General features: G+C 40.8%; 1 protein-coding gene across 2 annotated transcripts in view; it reads right to left on the reverse strand.

Annotated features, from left to right (window-relative positions):
• Nucleotides 1-24,028, reverse strand: part of pes (pescadillo) — a 276,479-nt gene that overhangs the window by 15,662 nt on the left and 236,789 nt on the right. For both annotated transcript variants that reach the window (XM_055655847.1, XM_055655846.1), the window contains 6 exons: nucleotides 22,085-22,194; nucleotides 14,064-14,235; nucleotides 10,915-11,004; nucleotides 4,037-4,153; nucleotides 2,203-2,283; nucleotides 2,029-2,115 (listed from right to left, as the gene is read on the reverse strand). In XM_055655847.1, the coding sequence (XP_055511822.1) occupies nucleotides 2,029-2,115; nucleotides 2,203-2,283; nucleotides 4,037-4,153; nucleotides 10,915-11,004; nucleotides 14,064-14,235; nucleotides 22,085-22,194 (657 nt within the window). The remainder of the gene's footprint in view (nucleotides 1-2,028; nucleotides 2,116-2,202; nucleotides 2,284-4,036; nucleotides 4,154-10,914; nucleotides 11,005-14,063; nucleotides 14,236-22,084; nucleotides 22,195-24,028) is intronic.

A 24,028-nucleotide genomic window follows, 5' to 3' on the forward strand; every position in this document is an offset into this window, starting at 1 on the left:
TTAGGTACTGTGTCGTCTGCAAAATACAACTTTGCGGTCGGCATAAATTGTAAACTCACTGCGAACCTAATTCTGCATATAACCAAAAAAGCAAACAAAATCTGTAAATAACAGAGATCTAACAAAATGCAAATACTCAGCAAGTCAGGTAGCATCCATGGAGGGAGATGTAGTTAATATTTAACTAGAAATTCTGTTCACCCAAAACGTCATTTGTTTTCTCCCCATTGTTAACTATTTACAGCATTTTTCGGTTTTAAATTGCGATCATATCGATTTATCTCCTGTCCTTAACATATAAATTTGCAACCAAAATATGATACTGACTTTGCTGTCAGCTTATTTATGTAATTGTACGCTATTACTATGGAAAGGTAAATTCGTGGAATAGTATTTTGTTTTTAAGTGAACAACCTGATTTAATACAAATTATACCAGAACAAATGCTACAACAATAAGTGTTCGCTCGTTGCCTTGGAAAACATGATGAATGTCGTTGATTTTGTAAATATTTCAAACTGTTACAAGATCACAAAGAACCACAAACATATTTTGTATATTGCAATAAAAAAGGCACTGTTTGAGAAGGTATGCTTGTTTTGGGTCTAATTTTAAATGTTTTTATCCTTGGGGAAACTAAAATGTTATTTTCTTAAATGTGTCTCCTGCACCCCACTATCTCCCAAAGGGCTTCTTGCATTTATAGCTCCTCAGTCAAGTGCCCAAGATTCATATCAAGCTCTCAATAACAAACATCAGCCCCACAAATTAAAAAAATAATTTTCTTTGCAAACCCACCTTCCTGGTGGGGGGCAGCTTATAATGGACACTTTTGCATCCAAGTTCAGTGTTATCTTTCATTACGTTGAAGATGCATGGAATATAACACACCCACTGGAAATTTAAATTTGTCGGATTTACTGATTTTAATTGTGAACGCTTCAATTTAGCTCTTGCCTGAATATACGAGCTGCGTTCAACTTCTGCATTCATTGCAATTTATTTATTTTTGTTGAAAAAGTGTGTTTCCTTTCAATGCACAGATAGTGTACTGTGTTAAGAATACATTCTGATAATTAGTGACAAATATGTCAATATCTTAATGATATTCCAATTTACAAGTCACTTGCATCGCTGTGACAATTGATGCATATATAATGAACACAGGGACACAATGCTGGAGCAACTCAGCAGGTCAACTCATAGGTGAACGTGTCCATGTTCTCCAGAGATGCTGCCTGACCTGCCGAGTTACTCTAGCACTTTATGTCCTTCTGTGTATTAACTAGCATCTGCAGTTCCTTTTTTCTACTACTTGGGAGACACAAGGAACTGCAGATGCTAGAATCTAGAGCAAAATCCAGTGCTGGAGGAACTCAGTTGGTCAGGCAGCATCAGTGGAGAGAATGGATAGGCAATGTTTCAGGCCAGGAAGCTTCATGATATTCCAATTTACACGTTACAAGTCATCTACGCAGTCACTAAACATCACCTATCCATTCCTCCCACAGATGTCGCCAGACCTGCTGAGTTTTTCCAACAATGTGTGTTTGGATGCAAATACGTTGTCTGTTCGAACACAGAAGTCTGTGCTACAGCTGTAGAAATGATGAGTATTTCCCATGCCATTCATTGAGCACCACTACTCAAAAACAACTTGCCTAATTTTCAGCACCCATGAAATCATGACAAAGTCAAACTGACAACAAAAATAAGTGAAGCAGCAACAAATTCTCTTCTTACTAGAAAAGCAGTGCTTAAATGATGGTGAACAATACTAGGTGGGTGGTGAATCTGTGGAATTCATTGCCACAGAAGGCTGTGGAGTCCAAGTCAATGATATTTTAAATGCAGAGATGTGACAGATTCTTGATTAGTATGGGTGTTAGGAGTTATGGGAGAAGGCAGGGGTATGGGGTTGAGACGGAAAGATAGATCAGCAATGATTGAATGGTAGAGTAGACAAGATGGGCCGTATGGCCTAATTCTACTCCTATAATTTATGAACTTATGTAAAACAAAACTTACCCCTTCCTGAGGAAATTCATCTGGATCATCCTCGTCTTCATTTGAAGACACTGTTCGGGCTAAACTAGCACCCAAGGCAGCCAGTTTCTATAAAAATTATAAAATGTAAATCAGCAGTAAATAAAATAATGAAAATGTCTAAGTTTAAACATATATATTACGATGTCCACTAACCTCCACATAGCTTTCAGATTCCATTGCATATATCTCTTCATCATCTTTTGTCAGCTCCTTTTCCTCTGGCTTGTCCTCCAGCTGAAAACAAACTTTCAAGTTAGTTAATTCTGCTCTGCATTCAAAATGATCAACTTCACCAAAATTATATGATCAGATATCTCTGTTGATAATGTTAAATCTCATTGGAACAAAAAACATGGATTAAAAAATATTAAACAAAATATGTAGCGCGATATAACAAAACAACCACCATACATTAAAAAAATATTTTATAGGCCAATTTCTTCAAGTAAAATGAACACTCCAGGATATACAAAGGTCAGCTGGAGACAGGTATCATAAAGATATTTGATAATATTGTTTTGTAACAGGATATCTTTCAACGTGTGTACTTTAATGTAAAGTTTATTTCCAAATCTTTTAATATGTCGAACTCAAGAGTGCTGGAGTAACACCAATGTGACTGGAACTTTGGTCAAATTGAACTTAATTATCAAGAAGACACTGGAGACTGTAGATGATACAAAGTGCTGGAGGAACTCTGTGGGTCAGGCAGAGTCTGTGGAGGGAACATCCAGGCGACGTTTTGGGTCGAGACACTTTTGTAGACTCCAAAACAGGACTTCGGAATCAGGAACCTGATTCAGAGACTACCCAAAAAGCTGTCTATCCATTCCTTGTATAGATGCTGCCTGACCCACTGTGTTCTTCCAGCGCTGTGTTTTGTTTTAACATCAGCCCTTCTCTTTAGATTTGGGGTTTTCCATAATGTTTTAATGAATAATCTTGGAAAGATGGTATAAGTATTAAGTGAGCCTTTAGAATTTTGCATCAAAATTGTTTTTGCAAAGCCTGTAATTTATGATGTAATGATGAAATGGTACAGAGCTAAGAACGGTATTGTACTGAATGTACCTTTCATCCAAAGCTACTCATCCTTAAGATATAAATCATATTTGTTAAAAGGTTCTTTCATTAGCATTTGCTAAAAATTATTATACATAATTTCATGAACATGCATAACTCTAAGGTCATTAATGCAAGTACTTTGCCTCAAGAGGGAAATTGACATCCATCCAACCATAGAGAACAAAGGTGAGTTGAAGAAATGCATTATACACCAACATATCAGATTTGGTACTTGCTATCAGTAGTTGAATGTGATGATATTGTGCTTGCACTCTGCCAGATCAGCAGGCTGTTCCTAAGTGCCTTTCCACAAATAACATATTGCTGCTTGGTGGGTCAAGATTCCATGTGAAGCAAGTTATAAAATATTGCTCGGCATTGGGGAATTCTGGCAAAGTAGCAAATAATTTTCCACTGGGAGAATCGCTTGTTTTAGAAACTTATTTATTCATTTGTCTACCAGCAGCTCACTGGAGAACTGTGGCGAAGATTAAGTGGGGAAGATTATGCAAAATCTTTCTCTAACTTTGGAATATTTAATAGTGCACAAAACTAATTCAATTTTTTTTAATGTGCATACAAGTCAGAGCACATGCTTTTACTGGCCAATTAACCTACAAACCCGCACATGTTTGGGACCATGGAAGAAACCCGAGCACTCAGAGGAAACCCACGCAGTAACAGAGAATGTGCAAACTCTGCACAAACAGCACCTGAGGTCTGGATCGAACACCTTCTCAGACGTTGTGAGGCAGGAGTTCTACCACTGTGCCATTCTAGAATTAGAATGAGAGAAAGAAACAGGGGACTCTACAGTAGAGAGATTGATTGCACAACATACTTAACAAATATCACTAAACATAACTGTGCATGTCTTTATGACACAATAACTTTGACCACACTTAAGGAAAACGCTATCTACCTTTGGAGGATAAAGCAGATTGAGGGTCTGGTAGAGTCTGAAATTGACGAAGCCGAGCAGCGTTGTAAAAAACTCGGTGAAAGTCGCCATCACTCTGTAGTCCACGTCTGTTGGATGCTGGAAACATGCAACATTTTAGAGCTTCAATTAAACAAGGCAATCAAAGCAAAATTAGGAAACATTTCCAGGGTGAAATTGCGCTTTAAAATCCTCTTAAAATTAAATATTTAGAACTAAACAATCTCTTTGATTGCACCTGCAACAACACAATTGCACATGAAAAAGGATTTACTTTGCGAATCGAGGTGTATGTAATTCAAATTTAAAGAAACAAGGATTACCAACTTTAGATGCAATGCAAATTAAAACACGGTATGCCTATTGTAAACCAAGCCAAATCAAGCTTTGGTCGGGACATTGCATATAAGAGTTATGATGCAGAATTATAGGACCCCATTCTTTGGACCCTGATGTTTTATAGGACTTTGGTTTATACTGCATTTGGAGTAGCAGATGCCGTTCTGGGCCCCATTACAGAAAAGATGTGGAGGCTGTCGAAAGCATGCAGAGGAGGTTTATCACAATGATGCCTGAATGAGAGGGTAATAGCTACAAGGAGAAGTTGGACAGACTTGGATTATTTTCTTTGGAACACCAGAGTCTGGGGAGACATGATAGAAGCGTAAGAGTTAGAGGCATAGATAGGGTAGATAGTCCTAAACCTTTTCCCAGGATGGAAATATCAAATACTCGAGGATCATAACTTTTAGGTGAGAGGAGCAAAGTTTATAGGAGACTAGACCAAGTGCAGACCCGTTGGGTCTGCTCCCCCAACGCAGCCGTTCTCTAACCGTAGCCCCCATGGGAGACGTGGTCCTCCAACTCAAGCGGCTCAGGAATCAGCAGTGCAGCTGTTTTTAAATGGCGTCTTTGAGGCGCGATGCGGGCGCCAACAGCCGTTATGGTCGCTGGCCAGCAGGAGGCGACAAAGTGAGTGAGTGGTAGAGGGGGAGGGGAGAAGGATTTGATTAAAAATGTGTATATAAACACTACAAAATTTAATGAGGAGTGGATACTTGGAATGAAGTGAAATCTCTACCGAAATGGAAAAAAATCAGGGCATTTGTGGGTCGGGTGTTGTCGTGGCAACGAATCAAAGGCTGGCACCCACAGGCTGGCAACCACAAGTCAGGCAGAAAGCCAGCAGCCAGCCAGCAGGCACACAATTTTATATATAGATAGAAGAAGATAGATAGATAGATGCTTGACGCATTTTGCTTGAACACAGCGAATGGTGGGTGCCTGGAACGTGCTGCAGGTACTACAGTGATGTTTAAAAGACTTCTGGATAAGCAGATGGATATGCAGGGAATGGAGGAATATGTATTATGTGCAGATAGATCGGGGTTGGTCTTGGCATCATGTTTGGCACAGACATTGTGGGCTGGATGGCCTGTACAGTTTAGCATGTATTTATCTATACAAAAAGGCCATTTAATATAGGAATATTCATCTAAATTCCAATGCCTAGAATTTATTTTTTACAAGGATAACATGCTCCCTTTACAGGAGACATTAATTAACATAAAATTAAGGAAAAAACGATATAGTAACCATGTGGTAAAATTAGGTTCAATTATTTGTTTGGCTGCTCATTGCTGATGAACAATTTCTGGATGATCTATTTTAAAGCTAAAAGGACTAATTAATGTTATCAAACAGAAGAACGATATATATGAAAACGTAATGATTTGAAAGGAAATCAAGGGGATGCACCAGATACTGTCTGGCATTGTCAGGATGTAAAATGCCTTTTCAAGGATATTAGTTAAGCATAAATCTCTCCACCGTCAAACCTTGCAGTGCAAATATTTGCTACCATCTGTGATGTGTTTACATTGACAAAGCAGCAGCAACAGCCAGTTACAAACTTTCTTAATTTATAAAAATTAAACTGGTGTAAAAAAAAATCAAATGATTTTGTTGTGGTTGGTACTGGCAGATTCATAACTAGCTGGCATTTAGAAGGATGAGGGAGACCTCATTGAAATTTACTGAATAGTGAAAGGCCTAGATACAGTGGATGTGGAGAGGATGTTTCTACAAGTAGGAGAGTCTAGGACAGGGGTCGGCAACCTTTTCTGAAACAGGCCAGGACACATGTCTATGAGCAGATGGGGGGGGGGCACATCTATCACGTGCACACATGGATCCTGCCCCGGATGGCAGGCATCAAATAACATATTCACATAGATCCCGCCCCTTCGAGGATACCATCCGGAGCACTGAGCTCAAATATCATACTCACTCGTCCCTGGCCTACCGACAACCCCGATCCCAAGACACAGAAGGTGCGTGGCCATGCCGGTGGCTTCATCCAGGATGCGGTACAGCCAGAGCTCGGTGCCAGCGCAGCTCTCCTTGCGTCCTCATGCCTGGGCCCGGGAGGAGTCCGGCCTCCTGCAGGGCGATGGGCAGCACTTTTTCAGTGTTTCACCCAACCCTCGGTCCGAAAATCACCTTCCAGGTACCGGAAGTAGAACAAAAATGCTGGAGAAACTCACTCCAGCATTTTTTTCTACCATCGATTTTCCCAGCATCTGCAGTTCTTTCTTAAACATTCCAGGTACCGGAGATGACGGAAGTCTGCGGGTCGGATGATTGAGGAAAAAAAAAAACGCCTGCGGGCCGGATGATTTTGGGTTATGGGCCGTAGGTTGCCGACCCCTGGTCTAGGACCAGAGGGCACAGCCTCAGAATAAATGGACATACCTTTAGAAAGGAAACGAGGAGGAATTTCTTTCGTCAGAGTGTGGTGAATCTGTGAAATTCATTGCCACAGATGGCTGTGGAGGACAAGCCAATGGATCTTTTTTAAGAATACCTATGCCAGGATCCTCTTTATAGACTTCAGCTCCGCTTTTAACACAATCATCCCACAGCAATTGGTGGAGAAGCTGAAGCTGTTAAAGGTGGACACTGGCACTTGCAACTGGGTCCTTAACTTTTAGTCACAACGGCAGCAGACAGTCAGGGTGGGCGGTCAAACATCAAGAACCATCGCTGTGAGCTCTGTGTCCCAAGCCCCCTGCTGTTTAGTCTGCTTACTTATGACTGTACTGCCAGACTCAGCAATAATTATATCAACAAGTTCGCTGATGACACAACAGTGGTGGGTCTCATCAGCGACAAAAATGAGTCGGCGTACAGGATGGAGGTGGAACTGCTTACAGAGTGGTGTAGATCTCACAATCTCACCCTCAATGTGGAAAAGACTAAGGAAATTGTGATCGATTTCAGGAAGGCTGGAAAAAAACATCACACTCCGCTGCATATTGATGGAGCTGCTGTGGAGAGGGTCAGCAGTGTGAAATTCTTGGGACTCCACCTGGCGGATGACCTGACCTCTACGACCAACACCACAGCAGTGATCAAAAGAGCTCAGCAGCGGCTCCACCCTCTCTGGAGACTAAGGAAAGCAGGTCTCCCTACTGTTCATCTAAGGACTTTCTACAGGGGCACCATCGAGAGTATATTGACCTACGGCATCACTTCCTGGTTTGGGAGCTGTAAGGCTTATGAACAAAATCAACTCAACAGGATAGTGAAGACAGCCAGCAGGATCATTGGTGCCCCACTCCCTTTCCTGTTGGAGATCTATAAGAGGCGGAGCATCAGCAGAGCCATCTCCATTATCAAGGACCCCTATCATTCATCACACCACATCTTCTCCATTCTGCCATCTGGGAAGAGGTACAGGAGCATCAGCTGCAAAACCAGCAGGATGCTACACAGTTTCTTCCCACAGGCAATAAGACTGGTTAACGGACTGTGTCCCCTCCCCATATATCGTTCACCAACACAATCAACCTTGTCCATACTATGACAGCTAGGCACCTGTCAAATCAAAGCCACTGTTGGTCGGAATGTCTGTTTTTATTTTATTGTAAATTTTAGGCCTACTTTCTGTTTTTAGATATGGTAATTTTAATTTTTTTAAAGCTCTATGTATTTATCCTGTTTTTATTAACTACACTGAATGGAAACTGATCGAGAAACGTTTTTTTCGTTTCATCTGTGTATGCAAGTACTCAGTTAAAATGATATTAAATAAATACTGAATACTTGTTTCCACAGGAAAATTTGACATGTTGGATAAGGACCCTCCTTCAGAATTCTTTAGGTTCCAAAGAGGGGTCCCGACCTGAAATGTAACATATCAATATTATCCATAAATGCTGCTGTACCCACTGAGTTACTCCAGCACTTTCTGTCTTTTGTTGTAAACCAGCATCTGCAATTATTTGTCTCACCTCTTTTTATTATATCCAGTTGCTAACCATTCTTGCAGACTTCAAATTGATGGAGGGTGACTAAAAATCCACATCACTAACCAGATTACTAATTTTTGGAACAGCAGTGACACCAAGATTAAGAAATATCACATGATTCACATATGGGACCAATTGAACAAAGAATAGAAGGAATTACAAAGATCTTTGTTCCTTTACTACCACGACATAATGGGAGCTTTATTCCTGGGAGCCAGCTGCAGTGTCCCAAACCCATGTCACAAGGGGTGCTTTTCAGCAATACGAAGGCTTTTAAAATATAAAAACACCCACAGCATTGCAGTTTGCTCAACGAATGACAAGTAGCGGTTCAAGCCCAGTAGCTGTCTTATACTGAAGAATTTAACAAAAGAATTTGATTTACCAAAAGCTCGGGCAAAAATGCAGAGAAATTACAACGCTGCCAATGCTGTGGTTTTTGGTTTAGTTGCAAAATCCCTCTCTTCACATGGGCTACAGGCTCAAAACATTTACTGAGTCCTAACAATACCTTTGGAAAAGTTCTGATTTTTTTAAATAATCCCTGCATATTTTTCCAAAGCGCTTTGAACAAAATTGTTCATCTTTTAAAGTTAATCTGGGAGAATCGGATTGCAACAAATATAAATTTAGTGCATGAGTATATTAGCTGGGAGAGCTGCTGCTTCACAGTGTCAGAGACTGGGGTTCGATCCTGACCTCGGATGCTGTCTTTGTGAAAGCTTGTACATTCTCCCTGTGACCACATGGGTCTCCTCCCGCATCCCTAAGACGCATGGGTCAGTAGGTTAATTGATCTCTGTAAATTGCTGCTACTGTGCAGGCAGTGGGAAAGTGAGATAACACAGAACTAGTGCGAACGGGTGATCAATGGTCGGCGTGGACTCTGAAGATAGTAGTCGGTTGAAGGGCCTGTTTCCATGCTGTATCTTTAAATCAAATTAAACTTGATACCACTGTAGTTCTTAATGCAAAAAATTCTTACAAATTCCCCACAAAGCTCACAGACAGTACTTTTGCAAAAAGACACAAAGCTCTGGAGTAACTCAGCAGGTTAGGCAACATCTCTGGAGAACATGGATAAGTGACATTTCAATCTTCTTCAGACTTCTACAAACTTGAACTAAGACTATAGATTTCCTATTATCATGCCGAACTCACGAGCCAGCACAAGTCAAGCATAACACTGCTGCAGTCCAATGAAGTCACGATTATAACAAAATGTATGATGTATACAATACAAATCTATCGCTTATTACCACTGTAAAAGAGAATGATTGGAGGTCATACTGCTTGTAATAAATCTACGGCAAATGAATTAGAAAAGATTTCCTCAAGTGCAGTTTTCCCCTAACTTTACAGACATAACACTATTTTTTTTACACTTCCTGAACTAATTGGGATCATGTTTATGCGAGGTTTTTAAGCTGGCAATATTATCAGTGACAGTTCAGACTCAGGCTATTGATGCACAATAGCTCTATTTTTTAGTGATGGAAACATTAAGCTGCTGTTTTTTGTTTTAGAATTTAAAGACAACAGTTTAGTTTGTTTGAAGTAGACTCCTGCCACTTAGGGTATGTTTAGAGGCACAATGCACTGCAGATGCTGGAAACCTGAGCAAAACACAAAGTACTGGAGGAACTCAGTAGATTAGGCAGTGTTTGTGAAGTGAATGGAAAGGTGACGTTTTGGGTTGGGGCCCCTCTTCTTAAAAAAAAGTACGGGAAACAGGACCGAGAGGATTGATGGAAAGAATTATGACTGCAGATGGAATGAATGCCTTGCTATAAATCCTATGGTTGTGATGATCAAATTTATACTTCCCGTCAGAAGTAATTTTAATCAGGCTTTTCATCTCCGTTTTAAAAGATGGATTGGTCAAATGTTACCCTGCTTTTTTAATGCGTATTTCCTTTCAATAGGATGAGGCCTATTGGTCCATCAAATGTATGTTAACCCTCGAGACATTCCCATCAATTCCATTAGCAAATTGCTTGGGAAACTAGAAAAAAAAATACATTGACGTGCACTACAAGGGCAGAGAAGAAAACTGAACAGGAGCTGCTTTCATCGTAATACCTCACGTCTCGGTGAAAGTAGATTTTGGAGAAGAAAACACAGTGGCACATTGGCGCAGCCATTGGAGCTGTTGCCTCACTGCACCAGAATCCCAGGTTCAATCCTGACTCCGGGTGCTGTCGGTGTGGAGTTTACACGTTCTCTCTGCGAATGCGTGGGTTACCTCTGTTTCCTCTCACAGTTCAAAGACACACAGGTTTGTTGATTAATTGGCTGCTGCAAATTGTCCCTAGTACGTAGGATATTGCTAGAAGTGTACGGGTGATCGCTGGTCGGCACGGACTTGGTAGGCCGAAGGACATGTTTTCATGCTGCATCTCTAAACTCTAAAGACTTGACGCAATAACCTTGTTTCTCTCTTTACAGATGCAACTTCATCTGCTGAAGTGTAGTCTTTTCTGCACATTGATTGGCTTTAACAGCTAGCAACACTGCAAATTGCTTCCATGTTGTCTTCATACTTACATCATGTGCAAATGTGTACGGTACAATCCAGGTTATTAGCTGACCAAGAATTTCTGCCTGGTAATAAACTCCTTTGATAGACAGGAACACCTAGTTAAAAAAAAAAAAGTCATTAAGTGTGAATCCATGAGAGCAAATCCCGTTAGCAAGCAAATTAAAAAAAAAGATGTTTGCTGTTCTACAACCAAATTATTATTATTATAATTGTAGTGAATTATTATTAAAAAATAGACAATATAATTAAAAAATAAAATAAAAGGGCTGGAGTAACTCAGCGGGTAAGGCAGCACCCGAGTACATGGTGCTCCATTGAGAGCATACTAACATACTGTGTATGCGTGTGGTACACCAGCTGCACAGTGGCTCAGAGTGATGTTGTCGGCTGCCCTCTCCTTACCTTGGAGGATTTACACAGTTCCCGCTGCACCAAAAAAACCCAGAATATAATAAAGGACATCTCCCACCCCGGACACTCCCTGTTTGAACTGTTGCCGTCAGGCAGACGGTACAGATCCACAAGGACAAGGACAAATAGACTAAAAAACAGTTTTTACCCCACTGCTATAAAAGCACTAAATGTAGCCGCCAAGGAACGCAGGGGCGATACAGACTAAGGGACTGTGGTAACTGTGGAATCGACAGAAGGATGGAGGGTTGGGTGTGTATGCGTGCTTTGTCTGTGTTTTTTATTTATTTGCTTATCTTTATTATTTTACCGTGGATGTTTCGTTAGCTTTAGAAATGTTTGAATGCACTGACTGGCTGACATTTTAAATTTCGTTGTACATGGTTCATGTTACAATGACAATAAAGAAACTATTCTATTCTATTCTATTCTATAGGTGATGTTTCGGATTGGGATTGTTCTTCAGAAAGGGGTCCTGACCAAAACATCGCCATTCCCTGTTTTCCAGAGATGTTGCCTGACCCACTGAGCTATTCCAGCACTTTGTATCTTTGTTTGTAAACCAACATTGGCAGTTCCTTGTGTCTACAATACAATCATCTCCACATTATATGCCTACCACTTGTGAAAAAATATATAAGAAGCACTGATAATATTAAGCATATTATCTTATTATAATATATAATATAATAATCAGCTTAATATAAGCTGATAATTCCAGCATCTGCAGTTCCTTCTTAAACACTGATAATATTAAGTTTGGCACAAAGTATAATTGCTGGGAAATCACAATGGAAGCCGGTTGCCGAGTAAAAACGGTACATACTGGAGATGGGAAATAAAAAAACAATTAAGTTTCACTGCCCGACGCAGGGTTCAGTAACGGAGGTGGTGTGGGAATATGATTAAAGCAAACAAATCACATTTACTCAGCCACGGATACTAGCTGCATCATTCTCCTGCCGCAAACGTCAATAAATGTCCCTCCCTGCAACCAATTTAATGGTTGTTCTTGTTTAAAACTGTTTTGTTTTATTCCTGGCAAAAACATCACTGTTGACCACAGTCCTCTGACCTGCATCAACTGGTATGTGCTTCATTGGCTGTGAAATGGCTTGGGTCCAGAGATCATAAAACACTATAAAATGGAAAGTTTTATTTCCTCCCATCTATTTTAATTAGTTACAATCTTAAAACTTAAATCTTAAAAGTGCAGTAGGATCTTAAAACATCTATATTCCCCTAGCACTAATTCAATATTTTTATCTTTACACGAATTATGAATTTCTTTCCGTATGCCCAACTTCTTCCACCGTGTACTTATTTAAGTCGCATTTAAAATGTTCTGCAAATAATCCTATTGATTCCTTTATTCCATTGTGCTCGCAAGTCTGACCAGGGTCTCAGGTTTACTCAAGGGATCATGTAGCTATTCATTTCTATATTATTAGCAAGTTAATAATCAACACAAGGAATTCTTGAATGAGAGAACCATGGCCCTGCATTTAAATAGATTTTTTCGAGGATGTTGTCAGGACTGAGCAATAAGGAGAAGTTGAGCGGGCTAGGACTCTATTCTTTGGAGCACAGTAGGATAGGGGGGGGTGATCTTATAGAGGTGTACAAAATCATGAGAGGAGTAGATCAGCTAGATGCACATAGTCTAGAGTAGGGTAAATCAAGAACCAGAGGTTATAGGTATACGGTGAGGGGGAAGAGATTTAATAGGAACCAGAGGGGTAACTTTATCATGCAAAGGGTGGTTGGTATATGGAATGAGCTGCCAGAGGAGGTAGTTAAGGCAGGGACTAGAAACATTAGACTGGTACATGGAAAGGAGAGGTTTAGAGGATTATGGGCCAAATGCAGTCTGGTGGGACTAATGTAGGTGGGACATATTAGCCAGTGTGGGCAAGATGGGCTGAAGGGCCTGCTTCTCTATGACCAATAGGGGTCCATAGGAAGTAAAATATTCCTTTTAGCCTTTGTACTTTCACCAATAGTTTTAACTTACATTCAGAAAGCAACTGGCATCTCTTTTTGGGAACCGAAAAAGATTTTAATATAAATAAAGCTTTTTTGTGAGTGCTGGGGTGGGAGATTGCAACCTTCACGTGGTCCACCCTGTTTCGATAAATGCAATCAACCTGGTGTGCACAATCAAATAAGATCTAATAGAACAAGTTGTCCTTCAACTTTAGGCTGTGCACGCCATACGCAAGAAGAAGAAGTAAGTGTTTATGTATAGTGATATCTGTACTGAACTGTATACAAAAATGAATTCTACTGTACCTCGGTACTTGTGACAATAGAGTACCATTGAACCACTGATTGAATGATTGAAGGTGGCAAAAGTGGGGGGAAAAATGCTACATTCTCAATAATGCCATTTGGACTTTAGAGATACAGTGCGGAAACAGGCCCTTCGGCCCACCGAGTCTGCGCCAACCAGCGATCTCCGTACAATAGCACTATCCTACACACTAGGGACAATTTACAAATTTGCCGAAGCCAATGAACCTATAAACCTGTACGTCTTTGGAGTGTGGGTGGAAACCAGAGCACCCGGAAGAAACCCAAGAGGTCACAGGGATGTACAAACCCAGTACCCACAGCACCCGTCGTCAGGATCGAACCCAGGTCTGTGCTGCTGTAAGGCAGTAACTCGACCGCTGCGCCTCTGTGCCGCCCTTAAGTACTGTTCAATTTAAACTTGTACCTATAAGGTTTAGACAATACGCACCTTACGTAGCAACCTGGAGGCAATAACAAAGTTCATAAACTCCACAGACAGGCGGCGACATAACTGAATTGTTTGTACGTGGCATTTTCCAGTGCGAGGGAATGTTGCGAATAGGAAGCACATGGACAATGCATCGTCCAGGTCCCGGAGCGCATCAATGAAGGTCGGGTACCTGAAGGAACAGAAAAACAAAATGTATAGCTTAAATCCTTTATTTTATGTAAGCCATGACATTCAGAGCATGTATCGAACAACTACTAAACTGATTACAAGTTTTGTAAATAACCTTCTGGCAATCTGAATTGCAAAATAATTTTTGTATAGGAAAAATCCAGGATCGAAAGGTACAGATCATGTGCAGGCAGATGAGATTAGTTTAGCTTGGGGGGGGGGGGGGGGGGGGGGGGGGGGGGGGGGGGGGGGGAAGACACAAAGTGCTGGAGTAACTCAGCGGTTCAGGCAGCATCTCTGGAGAACATGGATAGGCGACATTTCAAGACCCGAAGAAGGGTCCCGACCTAAGACATTGCTTATCCATAGATACTTGTTGCCTGGCCTACTGAGTTACTCCAGCACTTTGTCATTTTTCTACACTGGCATCTGCAGTTTCTTAGTTTTCACATCTTAGTCTAGCTGTTTGGCAGAGACATTGTGGGGCAAAGGGCCTGTTCCTGTGCTCTGCTTTTCGATGTTCCGGTGTCTTATTTCCCAAAACATATCAAATTCCCTGAAGAGCACATAAACTGTATTGGATATTTTTGAAATCCCACAGCTTCGGAAACGATGAGGATGCAGACATACAGAACAGGGAGAAAAACCTCTGGACGTCAATATAACTTCTGAATTTGCTTAAAGCAGAGCAATACAGTGTGTAAACAAGCCCTTTGCCCAACACATACCGACCAACATGCCCCATCCACACTAGTCCTACCTGCCTGCTTTTGGTATCCCCATAAACCATATATATCTGTCTAAATGTCTCTAAAAAGATGCTGGGAAAAGTCTGGGGAAAGCGAGGAAGTGGCCCATAAAGCTTCTTTGACTCTTACAAAGCGCGTTCAGTGTATGTGTGATTGAACATCTCAATTTTCCTGGATGGTTGCAGTCACGACAATATTTATGTAGCACACATACATCCAGGGCAAAGCAAACCACAAACATTCATTTGATTCTTCATCCCTTCACCAGTTTATCAGAGCAGCAAGATGCCCTTTAGTTTCGAGATACAGTGTGGAAACAGGCCCTTTAGCCCACTGAGCTAAGCCAACCATCGTCAATAACATACAAATCTGCATTTCTTTGGAATGTGGGATAAACCCCACGCAGTGACAGGGAGAACGTTAAAAACTCTGCACAGACGGCACACGTAGTCAGGATTGTCCAGGACCTGGGTCTCTGATGCTGTGAGGCAGCAGCTCTAACGCTGTACCAATATGCATGTCCTGTACCAAATAGTCTTTGACAGTATCTCATAGAAATTAGGAGGACAAATGATGCAAGTACATGGGAAAAGGCCTATACTCAAATTTCCATCCAATTTGTCGACTACTCTGAGTTTAACATAAATGCAGACATGCTTGAGGAAAACACAAAGTGCTGGAGGAACATGGCAGGTCAGGCAGCATCTGTCGAGGGAAGGGACAGATGACAGACAATAGATAATAGGTGCAGGGGTAAGCTATTTGGCCCATCGTGCCAGCACCGCCATTCAATGCGATCATGGCTGATCATCCCCAATCAGTACCCTGCCTTTTCCCCACATCCCTGACTCCGCTATTTTTAAGAGCCCGATCTAGCTATCTCTTGAAAGTATCCAGAGAACCGGACTCCACCGCCCTCCAAGGCAGAGAATTCCACAGACACAACTCTGTGTGAAAAAGTGTTTCCTCATCTCCGTTCTAAATGGCTTACCCCTTATTCTTAAACTGTTGCCCCTGGTCCTAGACTCCCCCAACATTGGGAACATGTTTCCTGCCTCTAGCGTGTCCAAATCCTTAATAATCTTATATGTTTCTATAAGATGCCCTCTCATCCTTCTAAATTCCAGAGTATACAAGCCCATTGTGGGCTGCACAATCAACCAACCCAGTTCTCTATTTCTGTAGGGTGCGAGATTTAGAGGAGGATCTGAAGGGGGATTCCACCCAGAGTGTGTGGTGTGTCTGAAATACACTGCTGGAGTGGGTGTAGAAGTGAGTCACTAATAAGGCTATCCAGATGAACACTTGGAATCACTTGGGCTTTGAAGGGCAAGGGCCAAATACTGGAGGATAAGATTAATACGAATAGGTGCCCTCTGTTAAGGAGACACAGTGGGCCATGTTTCCCCATGTTGTGTGACTCGGACTGTCCCCCAACCCCAGGACGAGGCAACTGTAGACTAGACTGATGTCAAAAGTTAAAAAAGGGGACAAAATTAGGTTCAAAAGCAGTTATCTTTATAAAGACTGTAGAACAAGAAAATGAAGGCAAGTTTTGGATCACAAGAATTCCTTAAGTAAACAGGGTTTTGCAAGTTAGGTGGGACTAGTGTAGAGGGGGTAGTGGGTCAGCGTGGGCAAGTTGGGCTGATGGAACTGTTTCCATGCTGTACGACTATGATAAGTCAGAGTGAGGAACATACCAAAACGAACATCCAAAGACTCAATGCTTTAATTACAGGAAGATGGGATTGGATAAGAGTTTAACTGTTCATTTCACAACAACTAAAATTTGAAGAGCTTGGATGCCAACACTGAGCATCAACATTGTTTACAAATAGGGAGAAAGAAATCCACAGAATTCAGAGTGAATAAAATGAAGGGAAAGGTGTTTAAGAAGGAACTGCCGATGCTGGAAAATTGAAGCTGGAGAAACTCAGCGGGTGAGGCAGCGTCTATGGAGCGAAGGAAATAGGCAACGTTTCGGGCGTGTTGGAGTTTTGTTCAATAGTTTTGGAAGGGCATTTAAAGAGGATTGAATTTGTTCTTAACACTGGACAAAAGGTGGGAAGAAAGACGATCAAAAACAAATTCAGGAATGGTGGACATATCCAACAAAGGGCAATGGAAAGTCATGACTGAAACATTAGATGAAGATTTTAATGCACTGGGTAACTTGAGATGGATGTGTTTGTGACAGATATGAAGCAAGGTTACAAATCCTTTCATTCAAAATCCAAACAGAAACCCTGATATTGTGTAAATACAGGATATATGAACAGATGCCTTGTCAATCATTAAGTTATATCAAACTACCTTGAGCAGAATTAGCTGCCCCATTAAAACATAGTAGTTTTAAATACATCATGTGTAAATTATGTGTGAAAGAAAATATTTTAACAAAAAGATGATTTCACATCAGCTGACCCCATTAGAAATTTGTTCTAGCATCAAAAATCATTTTTGGAAAAACAAAAACATCTTCTGCATCAATAATTTAATACCACAAGGGAAAAATAGCTGATACAGGTTAATAAAAGATGCATACATTTCTACTATTCCTGATAAAAAGTAAAGTCTAAAACTCACTGTTTGGGGGTGTTGGACCATTGGGGAGGGGCTTAGGGAGTGTGTGGTTCACTGTGGGAGGGTAAAAGACATGGGAACTGGCAGCGTGCTCCCGTGCCACGGGGCAGAAGGGTATTACAACAATATGCTATTTGCTGCGTTTTCAAAATCATCCAAGGAATTGTCGAAGTATAACGTAGTGACAGGGGAGGAGTGGAAAGGAAGGGATGATTGGAGACAGAGATAAACAAAATAATTAAACTTTCCAAAAGAAAAATGCCTTCAAGGACATACGATTGACGTCACTTGGGCATTGCTCTTTTGCAGTTGTACTAAACTACTGTGATTATTTTGACCGTGCAATTCTCCCAGCCAAGCTAATTTGGTTGTTACGCTTCATAGACCAGAATATTTAAGAATACAATTAAATCAGGTTTTTAATTACAAAACAAAAGAGGTCAGGAATAAGAAATCTTGCAATGTTGCAATCTCAAAATAGAAATATTCTGGTTCCATATGAAATATTATTGATTGTTTGATACAGTATGGAAACAGGCCAATCAGTCCATTGTGTAGGAACTGCAGATGCTGATTTAACTGTCCATGCTGATCATCAATCACTCGTTCACACTAGTTCTGTATTACCCTGCTTTCCTATCCACTCTTTATAATTTAGGGGCAGTTTACAAATGCCAATTAACCTGCAAACTGCTCGTCTTTGAGGGACATGGGTGGAAACCAAAGCACAGACAGAGAAAAACTAACAGTCACAGGGAAAACATGCAAACTCCACACAGTGAACTCCCATGGTCAGGATCGAATCCATGTGCCTGGTGCTGTGAAAGCGCAGCTCAACCAGCTGTGCCACTGTGCAGTCCATTCTTTATTAACCTCGCATTCTTTAAGTGCTCATGGACTATTTGCAATTTGACCATTTTGTAATGTCATTACATGTTAATTAATTTTGAAATTTATGCCACAGCATATCCTTCCCATAGAAGCATCATGTCTGATGGAGACCAAACTGCCTACATTCTGAATTGGACACAGGCTAATGTTGTTCACCACAATGAGGCAGGACTGGGAAAAGAATGAACAGGAGGAGCATTAGCTTCAATCTACCTGCTACCTATAGACTTTAAACCACAAACAACAAAAAACAGATCAATTGACCCAACATCAACTTAAAAGTACCCTTCCACAGCCGATGCTTCTGACACAAGCAGTTTATTTTGTCTCTGGTCGAACCTTCCCTTAAATGTAACTGCTGTAAATGTGGTAGCTCCCCATCCCCATAGTCGCAACAGAGTCCCCCTAGTCCTTACCTTTCACCCCATTAGCCATCACATACAACACATAATCCTCCAGCATTTTTGCCACCTCTAGTCACATCTTCCCATCTCCACCCTTTCCGCCTTCCGCAGAGACCGTTCCCTCCGCAACTCCCTGGTTAATTCATCAAATCCAAACCAAACCACCCCCTCCCCAGGTACCTTCCCCCGCAACCGCAAGAGATGCAACACCTGTCCCTATACCTCATCCCTCGAATATGACCAGGGACCCCGATAGTCCTTTCAGGTTAGGCAGAGGTTCACTTGCACCTCCTCCAACCTCATCTATTGTATCATTTGATCACGACGTGGACTATTATACATCGGCGAGACCAAACGTAGACTGGGCGATCGTTTCGCTGAATATCTTTGTTCAGTCCACCTGGACCTAACTGAGCTCCCGGTTGCTAAACACTTTAATCCCCCTTCCATCCCCACACTGACCTTTCCGTCCCAGGCCTCCTCCATTGTTAGAGTGAGGCTAACTGCAAATTGGAGGAACAGCATCCCATATTTTGTTTGGGCAGCTTACAGCCCAGTGGTATTAATATTAATTTCTCTTACTTCAAGTAACGCCTGCATTCCCTCTCCCTCCACCACACAAGTCACACCAGCTTCTCATTCTCACCCAACAAACAGCTAACAATGGCCTGTTTCCTTTATCGTTACTTTTTTGTATATCTTTCCTTCATTGTTCTATATCTCTCTATGTCATCGTCTATATCTCGTTTCCCTTTCCCGTGACCTTAAATCTTAAGAAGGGTCTCGACCCGAAACATCACCCATTCCTTCTCTCCAGAGATGCTGCCTGTCCTGCTGAATTACTCCAGCCTTTTGTGTCTATCTGCTGTAAATGTTATGTGCTACTGTAAAAAAATAAAAATGGTTCCATTTTGGTACGTGACAATAAACACTTTTAACTTTAGACTTTGCCTATAATTGTTGACATCATTAATAATCTTCAGCTTTCTTACTTGATAATACTTTCAGTCAAATTCTGCCCATTTAAAATTACCAGTTCAATTATCTCTAACAGCACTTTTTGGACATGAGAGAATGACTGATCAAGTTACAATAAGCAACTGAAAAACAAAATAAAACACTGCAAATAAAAGCAGAAGATGGTGAAAAGCAAGAGAAAATGGTGGGAAGAGAAAATAGTCTACCTGAGTGCAAGAGAGTTGGTTGAAATGTCTTCCCAGATTTTAGCACAATTCTCAGGAGTTAGACAATAGACAATAGGTGCAGGAGTAGGCCATTCGGCCCTTCGAGCCAGCACCGCCATTCAAAGCAATCATGGCTGATCATCCACAATCTTCTCCCCATACCCCCTGACTCCGCTATCTTTAACAGCCCTATCAAGCTCTCTCTTGAAAGTATTCAGAGAACCGGCCTCCACCACCCTCTGAGGCAGAGAATTCCACAGACTCACAACTCTCTGTGCGAAAAAGTGTTTGATCATCTCTGTTCTAAATGGCTTACCCCTTATTCTTAAACTGTTGTCCCTGGTCCTAGACTCCCCCAACATTGGGGACATGTTCCCTGCCTCTTGCATGTCCAAATCCTTAATAATCTTATACGTTTCGATAAGATCCCCTCTCATCCTTCTAAATTCCAGAGTACACAATCCCAGCAGCTCCATTCTCTCAGCATATGACATCCCGGGAATTAACCTTGTTGCACTCCCTACGCTGCACTCCCTCTCCTGGCCTGGGAGATTCTGTCTGGACTATTTTGTGTTATTCAATGCTCTGTGGAACTGCAAAATTAAAAAAGAAAGGGCTGGGCACTGTGTTAGAGATAATTGAACTGGTAATCTTAAATGGGCAGAATTTGACTGAATGTATTATTAAGTTAGAAATAAAGTTGAAAATACTGGAATTAAGTTAATTTGCATTGTATTCCGAATTTATTATTTGAAAATTTTGTCTTATCATCTCTGGGCATTTTAACAGATTATCAAACTGCAATTATTTGGTCCCTTTTCAATGCTTCATTATGCCAACTTTTCTCTCAAAATGAGCCACATGACTGGATACCGATTAACCCGAGGACAGATTTCCCAAGCCCTCAGCCTTCCATCATTCTGATCCATCTACACTGTAAACACAGTGCCCAGCAATTTAGCAGTTCCACACAGCATTGAGTCACACAAAATAGTCCAGACAGAATCCCAAGCCACACAATATCCATACTTTTCCCAATTCTCCTGATCTCCGCAGCTCGTTTCATTCCCGCAACTCCTGAGAATTGTGCTAAAATATGGGATGAGTTTTCAACCAACTCTCTTGCACTCAGGTAGAATATAAACAAAATAACTATGAAGTATAATTCCATTCTTAATTGCAGACTGCAATCTCTTATCTCTATTTTATATACCTTAATCGTCAGTGACAAATAGTGAAAGATGAATTATCACCGCGAAAAAAATCTGGAAATATCAGTCGCATCACAAACATTTTAACCATTTTCTAAAAAACTTATTTTGGTTGCAGTTAAATATTCTTGGGCATCTCCAGTTTTTATATTTTATTTTCTCCACATTTTATTCTACTCTGGAAGAGATGGGAGATAAATTTACAAACTGTGGTGTGCATTTCAATATGTTTTTTGCACTCAAGCCTGCATTAAGTTGATTTGTGCTGTAGAGAAATTAGTATATCTCGCACTCAGCAGGTAATGAAATATTTCTGAATCGACTGTGGAGTGGTAATGAGAAATTTCAACCCCATTAGTGTTCCTTGAAACCCTCTCAACCGAGTCTTGGATTTTACTGCGCTGAATATATCCAACATTTAAAGGCACAGTCCTCGACAGTCACAGGGTTTCAGTTTCGAGTGGCACTGTGTGGAGTTTGCACATCTCCACTGTATATTTCTCCATACATGCTCCAGTTGCCCCTATCAAACACAAGATGTGCTTTGTCGCTCTTAACTCAATTGCCCTAGTGTGTGGGGCGTGTGTGGGATCACATAGGACAGTTTATTAATTTATCTCACACTATATCCTACAGCAGCTCTTATATTGTGTGTGCGTGTGTGTGTAGAGTGAAACCAGGTTGATGGAGTGAAAGCATGAATGCTTCTCCATCTACCTGGGCAAAGGGCGTGTTTCCATGTACCACTAAACTAATGCATAACAAGAACAACGTAATACAAAGATAGATTGGACTTAATGAACACAAAGTTTCTTCACAAATTACCTTTCTTTGACAATGTGATCTAGCTTGTACACAGGTTTATTGTCCTTGAGTCTATCAACTGTATTCCATTCTGCTTTTCCAAAGGCCTTCCGGAGTTTACGAACAAATACCTGAAAAAGTAATCATTCCAAATTTCCTTTAAAATGGATGCACTTAAGACTTACCATTGAAGATTTATTTTAATAAATTTTCATTGAAATACAAGTTGAAGAAAATTGAAATGAAACAGATATACTCCCAGCACAATGTTCGTGTTAAGATTAGCTTTGAGTGGCTTAATCATTTTGCTGTTCAGGGAATTGTAATTCTTTTTGCACACGTCTTTCAAAACAAGAGTAATGCAAAACAACGAGAATTTCTCCTGTTAAATTTCAGATAAATCCAACATAACGAACTATGATGAAAGTGTCCAGAGGATTTGGAGATGTGGTGTAAGCGGTGATGATGGAAATGATGGAAGGCTGAAGAAAAGTAAGAGGCCATGGAGGGATTTAGACACCAGGATCAAAACTTTACATTGGAATTACGGAGACCAGAAGTTAATGTGGTTCAGGAGCAGGACTGGAGGCAAAAAAAGATACAAGTAGCAGAGTATCAGAAGCACTGTGGTTTACACAGGATGGAGGGGGGGGGGAAGGAGTTCAACTTTAAAAGCAATAAGGCAAAGTTGAAGGTTTTAGCAGTGGCCATGATGAAATAGGTATCAAGCAAGTGAATTAAAGTTAAATTGGCAGCCTCCTGATGATTTGTATATGTGTCAGAATATTTTTTGGAGTTGACTGGAACACAGGTGAGGTTGAGTCTATTGTGATCGGGGTCAAATGGTCAGGTTGAGTTTTCAGAGGATTTTACGGGAGAGGGGAGCAAACAAAAATTGAAAAAGGACATGGGTTTATGGCTGGAACAGGTGGATTGGTTTTGCTGAGCAGGGAAAGGAAGAATTCAGATAAAGGTGAACCATGGTCTGAATCTAAACAACAGATTCATAGGTCCTCAAGTCTGTGGCAGTGGAAAGGGTTCCAAGGAAATAAATGCTGAAAGGCGAGCTGCAAGTTTGATTCTAATCAAGATCTTGGAACAGTTAGCTGTTTTGGGAGACAACTATTGAGCAGATTCGAGCAATTATGTGCTTTGATACTTGAGGGATATTAGCAGTATATTAGAAATCTTTAGACACTAACAAACTAAAGTTCACATTTCCATAAAAAATTTGCAGTCTTATGATAGCATTTTTCCTCATTTACAAGAATACCCCAACAGCTTTAACATACCAACAAACAAACCTAGAAGGTCAGATTATTAAGCGCAATGAAAAGTGAAAATATAGTTTGCAGCTATACTTTGAACAGCAGCACTTTGAGCCGCTGCCTCACAGTGCCAGAGACCCAGGTTTGATCCTGACCTCGGATGCTGTCTGTGTGGAGTTTGCTCGTTCTCCCTGTGACCGGCTGCTCCGGTTTCCTCCTACTTCCGAAAGACATACGGATTTGTAGGTTAATTTGCCTCTAAAAATTGCCCCTAGTGTGTAGGGTGTGAATGAGAAAAAGTGATAACAGAGAATGAGTGTGAACAGATAATCCATGTTCGGTGTGGACTAGATGGGCCTAAGAGTCTTTCTGTGCTAATTCTCTAAACTAAGCAAAAGCATACCGATTATACCTCAGTATTAAATGAAAGCAGAACAGTTGATCTCACAGAATCACCCACATGCCTTACGAAAATTTGCCTGCCACAAGAAACACAAGAACTGCTGCTAACAACTTCCAATATACAAAGACCAATTTAAAAATGTTTAAAGGATGACGAGAAGATGTTTTCTTTGAGTAAATTAGCTTAAAAGAAAATATAAAGGTGGATGAATCTCACGATTTCACCAGAATTAGTATTGTAAGTGTCAAATAGCTTTAAAATCCCCCAAAGCTAATGAATAATCATCAACTTTTG

Source organism: Leucoraja erinacea, chromosome 25, assembly GCF_028641065.1.
Source record: "Leucoraja erinacea ecotype New England chromosome 25, Leri_hhj_1, whole genome shotgun sequence".
Classification (NCBI taxonomy): Eukaryota; Metazoa; Chordata; class Chondrichthyes; order Rajiformes; family Rajidae; genus Leucoraja; species Leucoraja erinaceus.